Genomic DNA, 21,685 nt, shown 5'->3' with positions numbered 1-21,685 from the left:
TAAGATTGTTAGAGGAAATTCATTTGTCTATTTTATTTCCCTCCACCCTTCTTCATTATAGAAGTGTGAGAAGACCCAACCTCTGTCAGTTGATTATTGTTCAGATAAACCTAGAATGTACATTTTCATGTAGAAATCAGTCAAGCTTACTTAGTAAATAAGCTCAATTTTTATATAAATTTGTTTGCATCTTTATATTAAATATTTTTATATTTTATATAAAATTATATTGAATTCATTTCATCAGTTTTCCCAAAAACATCTAAGATAGTACAAAAGATACAGATTTCTATTTTTTTTTTTTTTTAAATTTCTCTTTCAATATACCAAGTGTTCCTCTTTTACAGCTTGCTAGAGAAGTGCTGGATATTGCTGCCGGGATGATTAAACCAGGTGTAACTACTGAAGAAATAGATCATGCTGTACACTTAGTAAGAACTTTACTTTTTTTTTATTTTGGAAAACTTTTAGAATTTGGGATGTAGCTCAATAGTAAAGCACATGCTAGCATGTGTGAAGCCCAGGATTTGATTCCCAGCACTTGGGGGGCGGGGGGGAATGACATTATTAGATGTTTTTGACTTATGTTCAGAATGTCTGCAATAACCTTATTAAGCTGAGTTGAAAGCTAATTTTTGCTTTGTTTCAAATATAGAAAGCATTCAGCAATCATTATGCCAGTGTTTAAGTCTGCCTTCTGGATCATGGGCATCCATAGTTTCAACTAACTGTGGATTGAAAATATTTGGGGAAAAAATGGCATCTGTATTGAACATGTACGGATCTTTTTCTTTGTCATTATTTCCTGAACAATGCAGTGTAATAACTATTCACGTAACATTTACATTGTATTAGTATCATAAGTAATGTAGAGATGATTTAAAGTGTGTGGGAGGATTTTTGTGAGTTATATGCAAACTCTACACTATTTATATAAACAACTTGAGCATCTACAGATTTCGGTACCCATTAGGTGCGGACTTATCTTAGAATTAGTCCCCCATTGATGCAGATGAATGACTGTATTTATTGTACTGAGGTCTGAGATGAACTTGAAATATGGTATTTTAGAAGCCTCAGCATTTCAGTTGTGCTTTTACAAAATGATACATTTTATCAATGTTTTTAAATGTCTTACACCCAATATTCTGACATGAACAATATGACTTCTGAAGCTAGATTGGTTGAAATCAATATTGTCTTTTATATCTTGCAAAAAAAGGCAACAAACAGATAAGTATTTGTAGTAAATATGATACAGGGATATCTTTTTTTTTCTTTTAAATAAAAATTGCCTGTCAGAGAGACCTTAATCTAGTAGGTATGTGCGTGCATTATATGATTAAATTGTTCATAAAAGAAGTGTTGTCCAGTTAAAACATGGAATGTGTATTAAAATTATTCCGGTAATCAGATTAATGTGAATTATAAAGACATAGTAAATTTATGGTAAGTATTTTAAAGATGTTAATATTTATTATAGTGTGGTGAGGATGAAATTGGTACTCTGGTACTCTTTTTACTTGGTGATGATATTATAAATGGAGACAACCTTTGTGAAAGAATTTGATAATATGTCTTGAACTGTAAAGATGTTTATAAATATTTTTATTCAGATTTTTATATCTTGATTTTGGGCTATTGTTACATATGTTAGCATAAAATGTCTAGTATGCATTAAGCATTTTGAGGGCTTCTTGTGAGCCAGGAACTCCTAAAAAGTATTTTCTTTCAAATAAACTCATTTAATCTCCCCAATAGCCCTTTGAGGTAAATGGTGTTATCATCTCTATTTTATAGAAAAGTAAACTGAGGAGAGAGGTTAATTAAGTTGTCCAAGGTTATACAACTTGTAAATGATGATGGAGTTGGCATTTTCAGTCAGAATGTTCTGAATTCATTATTCTCTAAACCGCTATTTAAAATGCTCTGTGAAATATAGAAGCATATTTTAAATAAGGGAAAAGCCAAAGGGATGTAGTTACTAGTTGTAAGCTTTTTTTTTTATAATTGAGAAAATTTTAAGTTTATTTAGATTTCCAATAATGGTAGAATTTCTGGTAAAATTATGATATGTTCCACAAATGATATTTTATGCAAGTATTAGAAAATTATTAGCTTGAAGACTTGTGTGTCAGTATGGAAACAAATGATGTATGCTGTGATTACGATTGTGTAAAAACATCCATGGTAAAATTTGTTTTGGAAACCAGACCATTTTCTAAGATTTCTTGTTGTTCACTGGTATGAAGTAAACAATGAAAATGAAATGAATGTAGTGAATGGTGAAAATGTCTCAGGGAGTTGTTTATCATTTCTTAATTACACTATTATTCATTTTTTGGTCATAGGGATAGAGGCTTATTTCTATATAAGAAATTGTAATCACATAAAAATACTTATTACTTATTTTAAATATTTTTTTTCACAAGGAGTAAATTCTAAAGTAGAGTCTTCACATAGTAGCAATTGTATATATTTGTAGAATGTGAATTTGGTTTTTCTTTACACAAGTACCAATAAAGCTGGTTTGCATACAGCATATCTGACTGGCATAAAACTTGTTGTATGCTCTTTAAAATTATATCCACCAGCCAGGCATGGTGGGGCATAGTCACAGCTTCTCGAGAGGCTGAGACAGGAAGATCACTTGAGCCTGTGAATTCAGGACAACCTGGGCAACATTGTGTGATCTCATTTAAAAGGAAGACATAATATCCACTACTGTTTTAAAGATAAAATATTAAATAAGTTATTTACATTAGCATTTGTCCAACTTCAGATTTTAAAATCTTTTTTTTTTTTAAAGAGAGAGTGAGAGAGGGAGAGAGAGCGAGAATTTTTTTAATATTTATTTTTTAGTTCTCAGCGGACACAACATCTTTGTTTGTTGTGGTGCTGAGGATTGAACCCGGGCTGCACGCATGCCAGGCAAGCGCGCTACCGCTTGAGCCACATCCCCAGCCCTTTTAAAATCTTATGCATGCAGATTTTTCCTCTTTGCACATTCCAAACTATTTTATTTTATTTTAATGTATTATAGGCATGCATTGCAAGAAATTGCTATCCTTCTCCCCTGAATTACTATAATTTCCCAAAGTCTTGTTGTACTTCAGTGAATGAAGTCATTTGCCATGGAATTCCAGACAGACGACCTTTGCAAGAAGGTGATATTGTTAACGGTAAGAAATATGTTAGTGTGCGTTTTGTTTTCTTGACTTGCTTTCTATGTTTATGCTTTTTCCTGTTTAAAACTTAGTATTATTTGAAAGTCTGTGGAAGCCTCTTTTTCTTTCTTTCTTTCTTTTTTTTTTTTACAATTTTGTGCATGTTCTTTTAAAACACATCATATTAGATGTGTCTTAAATATTTATACTATGCATTTGTTTGGTGCTTAATTAATATGTGACTGGTAAATAAGTGACAGATGTCAGTGTAATATGGAAGCAGTGTTGAGTATAGTGCAGTTTTTAAATTTAAGTCCCTCAGTGGGTTTTAAGAGATCAGAATAGGCTTTCTTAACAGGTAAGAAAAATCCTTAGTAATAAATGAAGACTTTAAAAAAAAAGCTAAAAATTTCACAGAAGTGCCTTACTTGAATGGAGTGCCTTTAAGGACCTCTGTGTTGTGTTATCTTAGGAAGCTGCAGGTGTAGAGAAGAAGCTCCAAAGGCATTTTCCTCTGGGATTAAATAAGTGTTAATGAAGAAGCATCTCCTTGATGGTACTTTTAGTATTAATGAAATTATTCTGTTTAGGATATTAAAGGAATCCAAGGAAACATGAGTCCCAGGGTTGAAGACTGCACAGAATAGACCAACTGTGATGCTGGTCAAGAATGAGAATAGAGATTTAATTGTGATAGTATTTTTATTATGGTTGTTATTGCTTTAGTTAGATGATGTGTTTATAAAGTTCCACAGATTTTGCATATGTTTTTATGTAAAACTTGCTATTTTTATTATGTGTAAAATGTGTGAGATTTTTTTATACATGTGTACTTTGTGCTGGAGTTGAAACACCTGTACTGTGATGTTGGAGATTGGTTGAAATCCACAGTAAAAATGTACATTCAATATGTTCTCTAGATAGTCATTTATGTTACGATAGTGACATTAGTAATCTGTGTTCTTACAGCATGGAAATGAAGAGAAGGATGAGTATTCACAAATAAATGAAAGATTAATTAATTAAAAAGGTTGGGAGTTTAGCTTAGTGGTAGAGCATTTGCGTAGGACACCCAAGGCCCTGGGTTCTATCCTCAGTCCTGTGGCGGGGTGGTGGTCAAGAGAGTATTGGGGTGTAGAGATTATCTTAAGTTTTGCTATTTACATATTTTTTTTTTTTAGGAGAAGGAAGAAACTCATTAAAGATGACAAGTGAAAATAGCATTTTTTATTTAATGGAAAAATTTACCAGAGTCCTCAGTTTAATGTTACTAACCGTGGATGTTTATCTTGCATGATTGTATCCCATATAACTTTTTCCTCTGCCACAAATTATCTAATTACTATAAGAATATAAAAACCCACCATCTGGCTTGTGCTGTAAGCTGTATATCTGTTTTCCACAGTGAGTTTAGTTTAATTACCCTCAAGGAATTTTTGTTAGGGAGTAACTACACATTCACTGGTGTCTAATTTGACAATTCAAAAGTCATCTTTTCCATTAAATTACTTGATGCTGTCACATTGGAAAAACTAAGTTCTATTGTGGAATGAAAATAAATATGTCTTAATATTTACACATTTTTTTTGCAGTGGACATCACTCTTTATCGCAATGGTTATCATGGGGACCTGAATGAGACCTTTTTTGTTGGAGATGTGGATGAGGGAGCACGGAAATTAGTTCAGACCACATACGAGTGTCTTATGCAAGCCATCGATGCAGGTCAGCTTCAGTGCTGGGCCCCATTGGCACTGCTTTGCCAGTGACGCATTTTATCACTGCATTGTTGTGTGTTTCTTGTACCTAACAGCTTTTCCATTGCCCTACCTGAGTTAGCTTAGTGTTTAATGGTTAATGTGTTTAAAGATGATGTGGGAATGTCTTGATGCAAATGGACCAGGTGATTACTTATGATCCTCTGTCTCTTCTGATATTTTTTTCTTTTAAAAGAGGAGTGTGTGGGTGATTCTTTTGTGTAGTTTTTATTTCTACTTTTTTTTCTTTCAACTACATTAGTATTAGTTTCTATTACAGAAAATTGAAACAAGCCTGACGATTTTGTGAGGAGAATGAATGATCCTTCTTTGCATTTGCCTCCCCACTTCACTTTTCATCTCTTTTCTATCTAGAGGTATCCATTGTTAACATTTAGGTTTTTCTCCCCTCTCTTCTATGTCTTGACATATAGATATGTGTATGGGTTTAATTAGATTAAATGGTATCATAATATTTGTAATTTTCTATAATTTGACAGTTGTTCAGTTAAATCTTAGGGATCTTTTAAAGTAGCAGATCTACCCCATTTTTCTTTTTTTTTGGTATTGGGGATTGAACTCGGGGGCCTCAATCGCTGAGTCCCATCCCCAGCCCTGTTTTCTATTTTATTTAGAGACAGGGCCTCAGTGAGTTGCTTAGCATCTCACCATTGCTAAGGCTGGCTTTGAACCCTTGTGATTCTCCTGACTCAATCTCCCGAGCCTCTGGGATTACAGGCGTGTGCCACTGCACCTGCCACCCCGTTCTTTTAATAGATACAGATTATATTTCACAGTATCTAAATTTCTGTAACTATTCTCCTACTGGATTTTGGTGGTCTCTAGATATCTTTCTGTTGTAGTACTGGGTGGAGATATGTGCATATCTGTAGGATCTTTTCCATGGTGTCTTCATGACAGCAGCTTATCCTTTTTTTGGTTTACTCAGTACTTTCTGGGAATGGGAGAAGAAAAGGAAAGTCTTGTTGAAGTTGTTAACACATTGCTAATAAAAGGATAGTTTGAGGACAGATTGTTTTCTGTTAAAATCCATAGTGTTTGAACTGTATTATTCAGTGTATTATTGCTACCACTCCCCCACTTCTTCAGAGTATTGAACAGGACAGAGTTATTTAACACATAGATAGTTATCTGTAATAACATTGGTTTGTTATTTTTATCGTTTTTAGTTACTCTTTAACAGGCATGGAAGATGATGAAGTTTTTACTAATTTATATAATGTTGGATGTGTGAAAATGAAAGACAATATTTTCATGTATCAATATCTGAAGGTTTTAGAAATTTATAATTCACTGTTGATTATTTTAAAACTTTTAATATAGTAGGTGGAATTGTGAAATGAGAATTTCTGTGCTTATCATTTGTAGAAGCTTCAGTTTTAAATAATTTTTAGGATTTCTGTCAGATAATATATTCAGTGTTTATATCCTTTTTCTTCTCTGTGAGGTAATTGAAATAATCAGAAAGCTGCAGTGTTGTTTCAAAAAGACATATGACTAGAACTTAAGAAACTGTGAGAAACTAGTCTTGATAGCAATAGTCAAGAAAGAACAAAAATTTCTTGAACTCTGGAAAGTGCTATTAACAATATTATATATGTTGTTCTTGTTCCCATAGTTTAAAAATACTAATTGTTTTTCACCCTAGTGAAGAGTACTAGCGAGTTTGTGAAGTTGTTAAATTAACTTTTCTAGAGTAGTATGTTTAAATGTATGAATTAAAGACATTTTTGGGTCTGATAATGCTTTGTGACAGGGGGCTTGTCCTGTGCATTGTAAGATGCTTAGCTGCATCTCTGGTGTCTGTCTGCACACTAGATATCAGTTATACCACCATCTCCTGTGTGATGTCCAAATATGTCTCCAGATAACACGCTCTGAACCAAAATTGCTCAAGTTTGACAATTATGGAAGACTCTCTCACCTTCTGTCATTACTGCTGAATGGGGATTTTCTTTATTATGTACTGCACAATTTGTTGCATGAGCCCCCAGCTTTCCAACCCAGGGCTGATTGGAGAACCTGGATAGGAATGAAAGAAAAACATTGTGAAAGTCAGCATGTTTTCTCAAAATCAGAAGTTACCTTCCTTCTGCCGAAAACATCAAGCTGGAATGGTTAAGAGCAAGTAAAATTATTAAATTGTGATTCCTTAAGCTGTTAAATTAATTACATGGGGGCAGGTAGATTGCATCTGAATGTTTCTTTGGAAATCAGGTAGGCTAAGAGTTAGAGGACCCTTGGAATTTGCCTCATTGTTCCAGAAATTTGGCAGTGCCCCACTCCTGGGGTTTTAGTGCCATAATGGCCTTATTAACATGAGAACCACTTATTATTATTTTTTCTTTTCCCCTTAAGGCACTACTAAATTTATAAAAATTAAACAGGGCAGTATGTATATAGTGAAAGGTATACCCTAGGACCTGTACCCTGGGACCTTTTCTAGATTCAATTATGAATAGTTTGAGAAGCACTGTTAGAGAATGAAACAGCCCAGGGGAGAAGTACTTCTTTCAGAAGTTGACCTGAATGAAACTTGGGACAAGTTTGGACACTCTTGGACACTTCTTTTTCTTCTGGTACACTTGCTTTCCTTATTTCCTCTGATTTTTAGAATAGAATAGAGTGGAATAGAATAGTATGGATCTTGACCTTAGGAAAGCCTATAAAGGGAAATGTATTTTCCATTCTGTTGTTCCATATCTGTTATTAGAGAGAATAAATGGTGCTGTCCTTACCCTTTTAGCACCCAAGGTGTTCTGTTTGTCTGGCGTTAGAGGAGGAACTTCAGGTGCTCTTGGTTTGAATCAGAGCTTTGCTATTTACTGTGTGGCCTCTGTGTGGCTTAGTTTCCTCATTTGTAAATTTAGGCATGAAGACATATAAAGTATTTACAAAGGTCCCTGGCACATAGATACGAATCGCTTATAAAATGTTGGTTATTACTACTCTTTGTCCTGAATCTTCTCTTTTTCTTTCAGTGAAACCTGGTGTTCGATATAGAGAATTGGGAAATATTATTCAGAAGCATGCTCAAGCAAATGGATTTTCAGTTGTTCGAAGCTACTGTGGGCATGGAATACACAAGCTTTTTCATACAGCTCCCAATGTACCCCACTATGCCAGTAAGTACTGTCTAAAGATTTGTGCTAACAACTTACTCAAGAAATATTTATTCAAATCTATAATAGGGCCTACTATTTTGTATTCATTAGAGTAATCTATTTGCTGTAACAAATAGACCCCCGGAATGTGTATTTGTTTAAACATAGGTCAGGTTCAGGTCATGCTTACATAACAGTCTAAGACAGTCGCTATGAACAGATAGTGAACAGATAGGGTGGAAGGGACAAAGCTTTGGAGGGGTATATTTGGGAGTTTTAATGAACCAGCCTGGAAGTGACATAAATCATGCACATTTGTTTTTCATTGGCAGGAATTTTTCACATAGTTGTAACTTAACAGCATGGGAAGTTGGGAAACGTAATCTGAGTACTCTGAAAGTAATCTGTTCCGGGAAATGTTCAACAATCTGCCATATGTGTAGTCATCTCTCTTCTGATTCCTTAGGTGAAATCAGTTCATCTTGCTTGGTTTGGTGTGAGTGGTTAGAGTATGTCAGATACTGTAGTATATTGGCATAAATAGAAGGGAATAAACAAAGTACTTTTACTCAAGTGACAACTGTATGGAAGAATAAAAAAAGGAACTGATAGACAATGTCTTTCACAAACCTTTTCTCTGAAAGAGATTAGATATGTGTAGCAACAAGTCTGATATTTAGTGCCAGAATTGAAAGCTATCCACCATAAGTGACCTAGAAAGAAATTCAACAGACAGACACACACGCATGCACTTATTGAGCCATTATTATATAAATACTCTCACAGATTTCCTTGTGCTTAAGTATTCTCATCTGTGTAATAGGGAATGATACCTATCTTAGAATTGTTATGAGGATTAAGTGACATAATACTCGTGGAAAGCAGTCTGTTTGTTCAAAGTCACACAATCCAGTAAACAAATGCCAGAGCGAGCATTGGTACTTGTATTCTGAGCTTTCTGTAGTTGGTCTTTTCTCCTGTACTTCCTGTTCTCTTGAAGCAAGGATTGAAGCAGTTTGGTACTAGGTTCTGGGGGATAAGTAAAGCATGGTTGAGATTTTGGTTTGGTTAAGGAAATGATAACACATTCCAGGTGGAGGGAAGTCTGGAAAGGTGCTTCAAGTTGAGACTGAACAGAGACAAGATAAGCTTTGATGAGTATTATGTTTTGAGGATTGACAGTAGGCATTGCTGGGTAGAGGAATACCAGACTGAGGAAGTCTGACTTCATCTCTAGGACTCTTCAGAAACATTATGGAGCAGAAAATGGCATGATAAATCCTGTATTTGGGGGAAGACTAATTTGGTAGTGGTATCTAATATTCCAGATGAAAGCTACTCAGTGTAGTCAGCATGATGGACAGTTGTTGCTGGAGTCCAGGTATGAAGTGGTAAGTTCTAGGCATGCATATTGTGAAGAGGGAGTGAAATGCATGAAAAACCTCTCTAATAGGAGAAGCTGGAGCAATCCTCTATAGCACAGAATCTGATGTATATCAGCATTCATTAACAGCATCATTCTGTGAATCATGCTTGAAATAAAAGCAACAGAAAACAAGTAACTGACTTTATTTCTCTTAGGCCGTATTATTTCCTGAATGTACATTTCTTTCATGGAAAGGAAGTAGCTATTGTGATTACAGTGGTGGGGGTGTGTGTAAGTAAGAATGTTAAGGGGACATGCAAGGGCAATTAAACTTGGGTTTAGGTTTGGATAGAGACTGAAAACAACATTTATGGGAGAAGGCAATAAGGGTCATTGGTGGCAATATGATAAAAATCGTGTCATTGGCACGAAAGATATGCCACCTGAGTTTTATAAGAAGGATTTAATTAGATGGGAAAAACTATGTTGGATAAAGAAGCAAGGACCAAGTGTACTTCATTGTATAAATTCAATATGTTTATGAAAAGTCCAGCATAAATTGGGCTTATATAAATCAAAATATGTTGTGATAGGGGACATGGTTCAGTGGTAGAGCATTTGCTTGGCATGCATAAGGCCCTGGGTTCTGTCCCCAGCACTACCAAAAATAAAAAAATATTGTGGTAGCTTAGGGAATTGTTAAAGGAAACTGCTGAGGGTGTTTTTTAATTGTATAGCAGAGATACCATTTGAAATGTAAGTAATCTCAGCTTTGATTTGTAACTGATCTTGACCCAAATGAAGGAGGAACCAGAAATTGTTGAATAACTTCTCTCCACCCCTTCTAATGTGAGAAAAGTCCTCATTAGGTGAGTTTTCTTCTTTAAGTCATTAGTGGTTGGAAAGTAACGATGACAATACCCAACATTTACAGTGTACTTTAAATAATTCTGTGATACAGATGATAGAACGGGTTCAGGTTTTTAAAAAAACTACTCTGCAATAGTACAGTTACACAGATAATGTGTATTTGTTTCGTGAGCTATGTTGAGAAATGGAAACTTTAAGATTCTAAGAAATGAGTAAGGGTTGTAACTTCTAGAATAATAATAAATCAGTGGCAGAAATAGGAATGGAATATGGAAGGAAGATAGATTTTCTGTGTTAGCACTGTCCGAGAGAAATATATTATGAAGCACATAAATGATATAAGTTTCTAGTAGTCACATTAAAAAAGTAAAACATTGTAGGTATGTGTTTTAAAATAATTATGCCATTACATCCTACATATCATTTAAAATTTTAGTTGGAACAAAAATTATTGAGATGTTGTTATCTCCTAAAAAAAGGGGAGATCCCCAAAGCAGGGTCTTTTTCATTTGGGTGTTGTGAAAGCTAAAAACGAGGGCCAAATGCTGAGTACCAACAGCACAAGTTTATTCAATGACCAGAGAATGGAGAAGCACATTCGCAAATCAAATTCCTCAACTTGTTGGTGTGGGAAAGTCATAGATACAGGGTAAAATAAATGGGGGAGGGTAAAGTAATAAAGGGGAGGAATATTCATATCCTTCCCTGGAATAGGCAAGAGATTTCCCAGAACTCAGGCATTATCTTATCTGCATTTACTCCTTGTATGGTCTTGTGCTTCCTGGCATTGCAGCTGGTATGGGTATCTCTTAGTATGGAAGCTGCCTGGAGGTCACTTGGGTAGCCTTAGAAATCCAACCTGTTTTTGGCTAGCCTACCTGCAGAGGTTCATCTGGCCTTCAGGAGCCCTGTCATTAAAGATAAGATTAGGTCGGGTAGAAACTTAGCTAGGTGATATAGGCACTACACTGGGTAATAATATATAACTACATGCTGCTTTAGTTTTCAAAATTTGCAATATTTTTACACTATCCCAACTCAGTTCGGATTAGCTACTTTTCAGGTGCCTGGTAGCAGCTACATGTGGCCAGCTCTGCCATTGGACAGCACAGATCCTTATTTTTTTTCTTTTTGTGACACCATACAGACACTCTGACATCTTCTTTGGATTCCCCAAGGGACTATAGACTGACTCTGTATATGTAGTAAATTATATATCATTTTAAAATGAGAGAAAGTTTGTGAGATTAGAAGTGAAATTAATTGCTTTTAAGTTTTTATATGAGTTTAAAAACTAGATTTGGAGCCTTTGGTGAGTGTATTTTGACAGAATCCGAGATAATGGAAAGCAGCACTGCTGGCTGTTCACCAGGAAAGGTGCAGGAATGTAAACCTGTAGATGAGGTTAGATCACACCTAGAAGGAGTTGCATTTAGTTGTTGAGCTTCCGTGCATACCTTCACCATTCATTAAGTAATCATCCTGATGGCGCAGCTTCTTTACAGAGGAAAAGGAACCCCAAAAGCTGGTGTTTGCCACCTGGTGGTCAGGCTAAGTAAGTGCAGTCACTTATTTAACTGACACCTTTCAGGTATTTTAGTTTGAAATTTAGATTAGTTAGGTGTCCGTTGTTAAAGATTGTCTAAAAATGCATGTCTAAACTTTTATTTATTTTTTGGCATTTTTTTGAGGAATATCAGGTCTGGACACATTTTAATTTATAATAATCTTTCTCATGAAGGTCCTGAAAAATACTCTCATATTAGGGAGTTTGGATAAAAAAGGTTAAAAAAAAAGTATTTGGAGGGAGAAATGGAGTTTTTTTTTTTTTAAATAGAAATGAAGGTCTCTTCAGCATTTTAAAAAATAGGCTAATGTGCAAAGGGTTTCTTCCCATTTGAAGATCAGAAAAAAAGACAACTTATAAAAAAACTTTTCAGGAAATTCATGTGATTGTTTTTGTGGGCTGTGCTCCCACACACTTCGCTCTTCCCAGAGAGTTGGGAGACGTTTTGCATGATCTTAAATACTATTGTTCAAATTTTTTACATGGATGAGCATTCTACTTGGTTCTGTGATTGCATTTCTAATCTGTAGTAATATAAGTGGTATCACTTTCCTCTTACAGAAGTGATAATGATACCTGAAATCTAGCCTGTGGACATCTCTATATTTTAATGTAGAAAGCATAAGCAAATGAGCTGTGCGTAGAACAATATCTCTTCCAAAGTAGGTGGTTATTAGTATACTTCCTGTTTGAATGACTTATTTTAAGGAAGAGAACCAGGAGAAAATAATTAAGATACACAATAAGAATATTAACTGTATACTCTTTCTTATGAGATTTTCAATAGTACAATGTTGATTGTTGCTTAACTTTGGATATTTTTCCTTAATTTCAGAAAACAAAGCAGTTGGAGTGATGAAATCGGGCCATGTGTTTACAATTGAGCCAATGATTTGTGAAGGTGAGAAAAAATGATGCTGTGACATTTTTTAATTTAATTTTTATTACTTTTGTTACTTCTTAGATTAGTAGTCTGTTATACTTTCTGTCTTTGAGCTTCATTCCCTTTCCCATCTTGAATTTGATTATCACAAAGAGAATTAACATAGTAAGGTTAGCAAGAAGGTGTACTTCCTACATGGTAATTCTCTAGCCATCAGAAGGCACTGAAGTACATGAATCCTGGTCCCTTTTCATTAAGATCTTGTCACAATGTGTATTGTAATATTAGAAGCCTGCATCAAACCTATGTAAAAGTGTTTGTTTGATGGAGGAAGGGGAAAAGGAGAAACCAAGGAGGAGAGGGTTTGTTGAGCCACTTACTTTGAGGCAGACAGTTATGGATTTATTTTCCCACAATTTACGAGGAAGGTATTTTCCTCTTCACACAGAGAATCAGACTTATCCTTGAAGAGGGTAACTTGCCTCGGTTTCTTAGCTGCTTACATGGCAGAATTTGTCGGAGTCTCATCTCATTAACAGTCCGGCTCTTCAGAGTCTGCACCCTGTCCTGTGGTATCATATAGCATTGTGAAGAAAACATAGGACAACTACACTTTGCTCTGGCAGCTGTTCTGTCACCATGTTACTCTCTGTGATAGGCAAATGGTGGTGATGGTAGGCTCAGTTTTATGAGAGTGTCAGAGCAGTTGTCATTTAATAACAGGAACATGCTTTCTGCTAGCTCCTTGTTGGGCTTAGGGGATGCATAGTGAGGCAGTAACAGTAGGGCTAGTGAGCTCTGAGCCCTGTATTAAAGGATACCTCTTCTCTGGGTCCTTGTAATTGTTTTGAAACCTAATCTTAGGAGTGGCTTCCGTCTTCTCTTCCTTTAAAGTTAGTCACTAAATCTAGCCCACACTCAAGGGATCACCAGGACTCAACCAAGAGGTGGGGGTCACTTTAAATGAACATTGTAACCCTTATCTTACCCCAGGGCTGTTGTAAGAATTAAGTGAGCTGGTTTATGTTAATGAAAGTACTTTATTACATTAAAGACCACACAAATGTAGTGTTTTTTGTCATTCTTGTAGAATAAGAATAAGGTGTTGATCATGAGCAGTCAGTTGTAAAGTATATTTTCTTAGAATAGTAGCCAAGTATATTTTACTTGACTGTACAACAGAACCTGTTTCATCAGATCACAGTATAATCAGAATAATTTGCTTTAAATCCAGTTCTGTAGTGGTCATTATATTGGAAATTCCTGTTTACTCATCTTTTGGTTTTTGATGCAGCATGGGTTAACTTTTTTAAAGCCTTCTCGTATTTTCTTTTTATCCTAGAATTTAATATTGAAAAGGTTACACTTCACTACAGTTTTTGTTCTAAAGTTTTTCTGTTTGAGTCAGTTAGGCCTAGAAATAATATTTTACCTAAATGAAGAATGTGTTGTTTTTTTGACATCTAATTTTGAAATGAGAATGTCTCTATAAATGCATATTTTTATAATAGTGTCTAGAATTGCCTGACTTTCTCATTCCACCTCTGCCTCTGATTCTCTGGGGCTTTACCTTTCTGCCTTTCCTTCATCACATCCTTGAGTTTTCTGTCATTGTTTTTCAGCTTTTTTCTCTGAACCTTCATTCCCCTTTTCATAGTTCCCTCCCCCCTCTAATTCATTTCTAGTATTTTTTATTCTCTTGATAATCCTTATTTCTTTTTCTTTGCCCCTCTTTATGGTTACATTTGTATGGTCTACAAAAATTTTATAGAATGATCAGTTGGCACCATTTGATTTTGTGCCTGCCATTTAAAAGTTATATCAGGAAATAAATACTGTAATGGAAATTTAAATGTTTACATTATTTCCTTCACAGTATACACTGGCCATAGTTTAGTCAGAAGCCAAAGCTGTATCAGGAAAGAACTAAATTTATTAGTTCAAGTCTTCACTCATAGTTATGTGATGAGGATTATCAATGTGTTTTCTAAATTGAAGTCCAGTGTCTTAGTTCAGAAATATTTGATATGGGGAAATATACAAAATGTGACATTGCAGCCCACCTGAAGAAGTTTCAGCATCATCATTACTTCATGGGTTTTAAAGATCAAAATGAAGTTGGAAAGGCTTTAGCTAAAACCATGTATAAATAGGGATCATAGTAGTTTTCTATGTATTTACCTAGAATTTTTATTTAGATGACTGAGCAATCAAATTAAGAAATTGCTTTTGTTTTAGGTGGATGGCAGGATGAAACCTGGCCAGATGGTTGGACTGCAGTGACAAGAGACGGGAAACGGTCTGCTCAGTTTGAGCACACGCTGCTGGTAACGGACACTGGCTGTGAAATCTTAACCCGGCGACTTGATAGTGCGCGGCCTCACTTCATGTCCCAATTTTAATTTCTCCTAAGATGGCACGTCTCAGTAATGCCTTCTTACTGTACTATGCATTTTATTGAGAGTACAGAAAGGATGAGGCAATTTTTTATCACTTGTTTTGTTTTGACTATAGATAAGGAAGGACACAGCATTTGATATGTATCTTCAAGAGCTTGTCTTGGGTCTGAAAAAGCTGAGAAGAATAAAGGAAACCTTGTTCAACTCCTTTCAGTACCCCCTCCCCATCCCAGCCCCCTTCCCATTCTCTGCATACCCGTTTTCTTATTTGCCCCTTGAGCACTTTTTCTTAGACCTGCTTCTATAGTTGCTTTAATCACTGCCACAAACTGGCTATCAGGAGCCAGCTGCTTTCCAGGCGAATGTTGAAGATGAGAATCCTTGAAACTTTAGCAACACATGTTGCTCCAGATTTTTTAAATTATATATATATATATGGAAATATATATGCATACATTTTAAATTCCATGTATGTAATTACCGAACACTATGTGACCTTGGTTTGGGTTGATTCTGCTCTGACAGGGTTTTTTGCTGTCATAAGTGGATCTATAGTTTGTAGAGATTTAATTCCTAGTTGGGAATTGGCCTCCTCCCTTCCTAATGCTAATTATTTATCCTGGTAATTGTGTGTAGGGAAGCACTCACTCAGTGAGACTTTCTCTCCAATGTGGACTCTGTGTCAGTGAATGAATGTGGTAAAATTCACTTTGGAAGAAGGTTATCAGGCTTTTTAAAGTCTAGTTTATGACAAAAATAGCTATGCTCCATGTGGTGGCTGGCTGTTGCGGGGCGCAGGAATTTGTAATACACTATTTTCAGACCTTTATTTGGTCAGAAATGGGAGGTAGAAAACCTCCTTTTTTCCCCTCTCTTTTATTTCAAGGGCATACCTTGAAGATACTCAGAGAAGGGTGGAGGTTGCACTATAGAGGGTGATGGGTAAAGAGTTCTGAGATGTCTCTAGCTGTGAGCACAGTAAGTCAGGTGGGCTGTGAGAGTAATCCTGACAGTGAAGAGAAAGGAACTTCTTTGAGTACTGTAACCTGCAGTAGGGATGCAGCTGTCCTTGGTTTGCTGGGAATTAAAAAATAAAAATAAAAAAACCGCCTCACCTATGCTTAGTTGACTCATTAGCAGTGACCTCAGCTGCCCAGTGTCTGTGTTCCTTTCAGCAACTGTCCAAATAGAAGTTTATCCAGTGAAGAGGAATCAGATCATCAAGTCCTTGTTAGTGTGTACTTGATTACTGGGTATCTGATAACTTTCTGGTAATACAATTTGATGCCACTGACACATATCCTTGTAAGAGAACATCTTTCCCAGAGTGCCTCAGACCTTATTGCTTTAAGAGAATTATGATATGTTTTCATTACTTTTATTATTTTAATGATTTACTAAAGTGACTGAATCTGGTATAGACTTTTTGGGGGTATGTGTGAAGTTTTTATCAATTTGTAATATTTGTGAATGGAATGCCTTGTAATATGGATGTTAATATAATGTGTAAAGGGAGATTAAAAAGTTTGATTATCCCACCATGTAGTCATTAACTTTGCTCCATTTGTTTGGTATGTCACAGGGAATTGGTGTGAATGGGGAGGCTGATTTTATAATCTAAAATAAAACTCACTACCATCTGGTACAAATACTTCTTTCAGGTTTAATGGCTATACCATAATTGTAGTATTGTGCTTAATCCAGGTGAGTGTGCAAGCAGCATTTGAGATGGCAGTCATATTTTTGGGAGCTTTTAAGACTGAGCACATGGAATGTTTAAGGGAGCATTTTACGTTCTGATAGTGGAATTAACAGCGTGGGCTTATTTGTTGTATAGCATTTAAAAATAAGCTTAAGGAAGGAAATTTTTGTGGGATAATTTTGTGGTAAAAAGATAAAATAATGCTTTCCTTGGTTTGGGAGTTTTTTTAGAACAGTGTGTGCTCTAGTCTAATTACATATATCAAATTATGTATTAGATTTAGGTAACCAAAACATCTATTCATCATCTACCAACTTTTTATAAATCAATTTATTTACTTGTTTTAGGTTAACTTTTAGGGTAATCCTTGTTTCTTGCCAGTCTTCAACTCTCTTGAAGTTATAATTTAAAAGGGAAACGTGTTTGCTCTTTATCTTCTTTTTTGTGGCTTATGCTGATAAAATAGGTTGTTGGAATTAGAACCCCTTCAGCAACATTTATACTACTTGCCACCCACGTGTATAAATTAATAGGCAAGAGGAGGTTTAGCAATTTGTTTGCCATCTTAGTTTGATTTGTCAGTCTGTCTTCAAGGTTTTCATTGGATTTTTTTAAAGTTGATAGTTGGGTAGTCTGTCAGGCTTTTTTAAATTGTAAAAGTATATTCTTTTTTATTCTTGGGAGAAAGATTTGGAAAATACTGCATATCCTCTTCACTTGGTGGTTTTAGCTTTCACTGACAGTTTTCACCTGAATCCAATATTTTATTATAGTCATGACTGCAAGTTGGCATTTTCTAAGGCTGGCATCCCATCTACATTTATTAACTAACATTCTACAAAGAAACACTTTCCTCCCTCTAGTCCCTGTCTCCCCTCCCCTTTTTGAGTATTATTGTGGAATCGCAGCATTTTGAAAATTCTGTTTAATTACTATAATTGTCCCAGATTTGACCAGTGGGTCATTTTGAACCATCAGTCTGAGTGTGTTTTTGCTTTGTACCATAGCAAGATATTATAGGCTTACTATGTATTTTTTCCTGACACAGACTAAGAATTGGCTTTCTTCAAGACCCCTGGTTTCTTTTCACAGGGAATGGTGTTTGGGAATCAGGATTTGTGTTTTACTGGGATCTCATTGTGTCTAGGCCCTTTTAGGAACACATACATTTTTAAAAAGTCAAATTCATTTTGATGCTTCTTAAGTATCAAAATGAAAACACTGATCTTCCTCTTCTTTCCCTATTCTACATTTATGATCTTATTTTCCCTTGATGAGAACTTGCTTCCAAACAACACCAATACTTACTTGCTTGATCCTGTAAGATGTAAATTTCAAAATTATCTCATCACCAACAATAAACTACTAAGTACAAAATATGTGCATTTCTTTATTAGAACATAATTTGATTTTATTTGGATTCTAAATTTTATAAATTCTGAACTACTTTTTAAACAAAGCAGTAAATCTTGGGGGCAAAACATAGTAGGAATAGAAAGGATATCTTAGTCATCTGGGAATTAGAAACACTGGGATGATATGAGATGGTGTTAAGTCATCTGGGAATTAGAAACACCGGGATAATATGAGATGATATGAGATGGTCTTCTACCAAGCTCTAACTACAAGAGGAGCAAATTATACCATTTTGTAATGTGGGGATGTGGCCCATTGTCTAACTCATTAAAAAAGAAATGTTTTAGGTTTATTTCAAGATATAGGTTGCATTAGGCTAACTTTTGTCTCATTTTAAAAATGAGTATCTATGGAAAGTTTAGCTTGGTAGCACACCATCTGTTCTTGGAAGTTCTCACTCGGGCCATGCTGTTTGACTCCTTGAGGGTCAAGTTGCCTTCAGTGGCTGCTCTGAAAACTTTTTGGCAGCCTCCATTCTTTCCTTTTTGCCTTTTTGGAGCTAAGTAAGAAAAATGCATTTGAATGTTTTGTAAGAGAAAGCAAAAATGCCCTTGGCTGCATTCTCTCTGCTGCTTTTCATTTTGGGTATTGAGCAACAATAGAACTGCCTCAATATGGCAATATTCTGTGGTTATTTTTAAAATGTGTCAATATTGGTATGGTATTTTTACTAAAATGTGTCAAAAAAAATCAGTATGTGGTGCATTCAAGGATTTCCTATGAAGATTTTCAGTTACCATTGATGTGTTTAATAGTTCAGTGTTTTAGTTAGTAATTTTATGGAAATTCCTATGATGTCTAACCTTTTTTACTGTTGTAAAGCTTTTAGTTACAAAATTGATTTTTAAAAAAATAAATGGACACAATATCTTCATTTATTTTTATGTGGTGCTGAGGATCGAACCCAGTGCCTCACACATTCGAGGCAAGCGCTCTGCCACTGAGCCACAGCCCCAACCCCAAAATTGATTTCTTGAGTAATAAAATCCTCAGCTTTATTATTATTCTGTTTTTGTCATCCCACTCTGAACAAGAAACTCATGACACTTATTTTCCCAAACTTGTAAGCACATTTGCACTGTGGTTTCTTAAGAGGAGCACACAACTAACAACATATTTTTAATTGATTGCATGGTTAGAATAAATCACCACACTTGTCTGTGCAGAGATTCTGTTTGTGTGGTGATAACACAAATTAGCAACAGTTTATATGTAATGTGACTGTATAACAGATTTACTTTATTTCAGTAATTGGGTCAGGTCACCAGATAATTCAGGGTATAATTGTTTAAACTTAGTGTATTTGAGCCCTGGGAAAGTCTGTGAAAACTTTAAAGCCAAGGATGAGAACCTTAGTATTATAACGTAGAACAGGGGAAGGGAATGAAAATATTGTAAAACAACATTTCTACTCTTTTTTAAAAAATATTTCTTTAGCTGTAGATGGATAAAATACCTTATGTGGTGTTGAGGATCAAACCCAGTGCCTTCCACATTTGAGGTGATCACTCTACCACTGAGCTACAACTCCAGTCCTTCAGCTCTTTTTTTGTTGTTATACTTTTATTTTATTTATTTTTATGTGGTGCTAAGGATCGAACCCAGGGCCTTGTAAGAGCTAGACAAGTGCTCTACCGCTGAGCCATAACCCCAGCTCCCTTCTGCTCTTAATATTGATATTTCCACAAGGCAAGAATGTTTCTGTACACATTTAAACCATGCTTTCTTAAAAGGAGCATGCTCATATTTAGCTTATATACATGGAATTCTGCTAGTGACCATTTGGATAAAAATCTGCTTAAGAGCCCATTCTGCTGCTGTTACCATAAAGTTCCACTAAAAGAAATAAGGTAGGAGGATTGTGTCCGGTCCTCCTAGTAAAGGCACAATTTCCTTGGTGTAGTTCTGTGCATATATTATCAAAATAATGTTTTTAAAATGTATTTGTGGGATACTTTCAAGGGTTATAGGTTGACAATCTGATACTGCATGTTAATTAAAACCAGGGCTGGGGTTGTAGTTCAGTGGTTGAGCACTTGTTTTGCATGCGTGAGGCACTGGGTTCAATCCTCAGCACCATGTGAAAAAATAAATAAATTAAAAATATATGTATTGTGTCCATTTACAACTAAAAAAAAAGGTAAAAATAAATAAATAAAAAACAGAACAACAACAAAAAAAAACCTGGTGAATTGACTTTTTCTAGCGGTGTCTCTAGGCCCCCAAAGAATTGTCAGTTATTCAAGACTTTGATCATCAGCCTACTGGGCAGATTGGTAGCTAACAGAAAACTTCTGTAGCATTCTGTGCATGTAAAAATGTTTCTTTTTACCCAAACCAGCAAAACATTTTGAGAATTATCAACTAAGTGTTATCTTGCATTCCAATGAGATAAATGGAAGTAACTATTTTTTGGGATACATTTCTGGTGTTGATTGTACATATTAACTGGCTCCACTGTAGTGTTTTGGATGTAATGTCATTTTTTCCCTTATTTCCATTCCAAATGACCTCCTCATCATCCCATACATTCTACTTTGTTAGTTTCCTGTGCATGTAATAAAGAGCTTGTTTCTTTCTCCAGCAAATATTACTAGGTAGGTTAAAACTGAATACAGAATAGTCTAACATGGCTAAAAATGGAAATGCAGGTAAGATTTGAAAAATGCTAGGCATGTGAAAGTATTCCAGTTAAACCTGATAAACTTGCTTAAAGTTAGTTTCTAGTGTTGCAAGATTTTAGATTCCTAAATTTAAGAGGTATCTATTTTACTGGCTTTCATGAAGTATTCAGAGGCTATTAATATCCATTTGTATTGAAATTATAGACATTCATCTGTCTATTTTCAAAAATTTTCCTCAACCCTTTCACACTGGTAGAATCCTAATTGAGGACAATCAAGATAGATTTATGCCTGTGCTTTATCTGTATTTTGTTCCCAAAACTATTTGGTTCAGAAACATACACAGCATCCAAAATTCAATCCAGGAGAATATGTTAAAAGAATCTTACCAGAAAACAAAAAAACAAAGAACAACAACAAAAAAAAACCCAAAACTTTTTATACATATGGTTGAGTCCCATGATGCAGGAATTCCTATGGTAAGCATCTTACAAAACTGGTTACACTGAATCTGAAAGAGAACTGCTTTCATTCAAGAAGTGTTAATACATATTAAACTTAATGGACTGGCTTAGGACTGTGTACTTAGTTATGACAAATAAAAAGCAAGCTCAATAAATCAGCCAGTTATAAGAACTGGAATAATAATATATTAAAACTGCTCTGTCATTTATTATTGAACATGAAAATGTTTGCCATTAGTATTCACATATATCTTGAATACAAGAAAAAAAAAAACAGCACTGCCCAGTTTCTTTTAACTTTCCTTTACAGAATGAAGATATTATGCAGAGGAACCATGAAGAATGT

The 21,685-nt window shown here is 35.2% G+C and overlaps 1 protein-coding gene across 3 annotated transcripts in view; it reads left to right on the top strand.

The window, feature by feature from the left end:
- Positions 1-16,674, top strand: part of Metap1 (methionyl aminopeptidase 1) — a 54,377-nt gene extending 37,703 nt beyond the window's left edge. For 2 of the 3 annotated variants that reach the window (XM_058583838.1, XM_058583837.1), the window contains exons 6-12: positions 348-431; positions 3,044-3,182; positions 4,349-4,378; positions 4,760-4,891; positions 7,926-8,069; positions 12,687-12,752; positions 14,973-16,674. In XM_058583838.1, coding sequence (XP_058439821.1) covers positions 348-431; positions 3,044-3,182; positions 4,349-4,378; positions 4,760-4,891; positions 7,926-8,069; positions 12,687-12,752; positions 14,973-15,136 — 759 coding nt within the window. In that variant the 3' untranslated portion in view covers positions 15,137-16,674. The remainder of the gene's footprint in view (positions 1-347; positions 432-3,043; positions 3,183-4,348; positions 4,379-4,759; positions 4,892-7,925; positions 8,070-12,686; positions 12,753-14,972) is intronic. The other variant, XM_046458942.2, reaches the window with a different exon arrangement.
- Positions 16,675-21,685: the final 5,011 nt, after the last annotated feature.

Source organism: Marmota monax, unplaced genomic scaffold (genome assembly GCF_021218885.2).
Source record: "Marmota monax isolate L192 unplaced genomic scaffold, Marmota_monax_Labrador192_F-V1.1 WCK01_AAM20220418_F8-fsc00002, whole genome shotgun sequence".
Lineage (NCBI taxonomy): Eukaryota > Metazoa > Chordata > Mammalia > Rodentia > Sciuridae > Marmota > Marmota monax.
The sequence above is the reverse complement of the archived record's forward strand: the minus strand, read 5'-3'. Positions and strand labels throughout refer to the sequence as shown.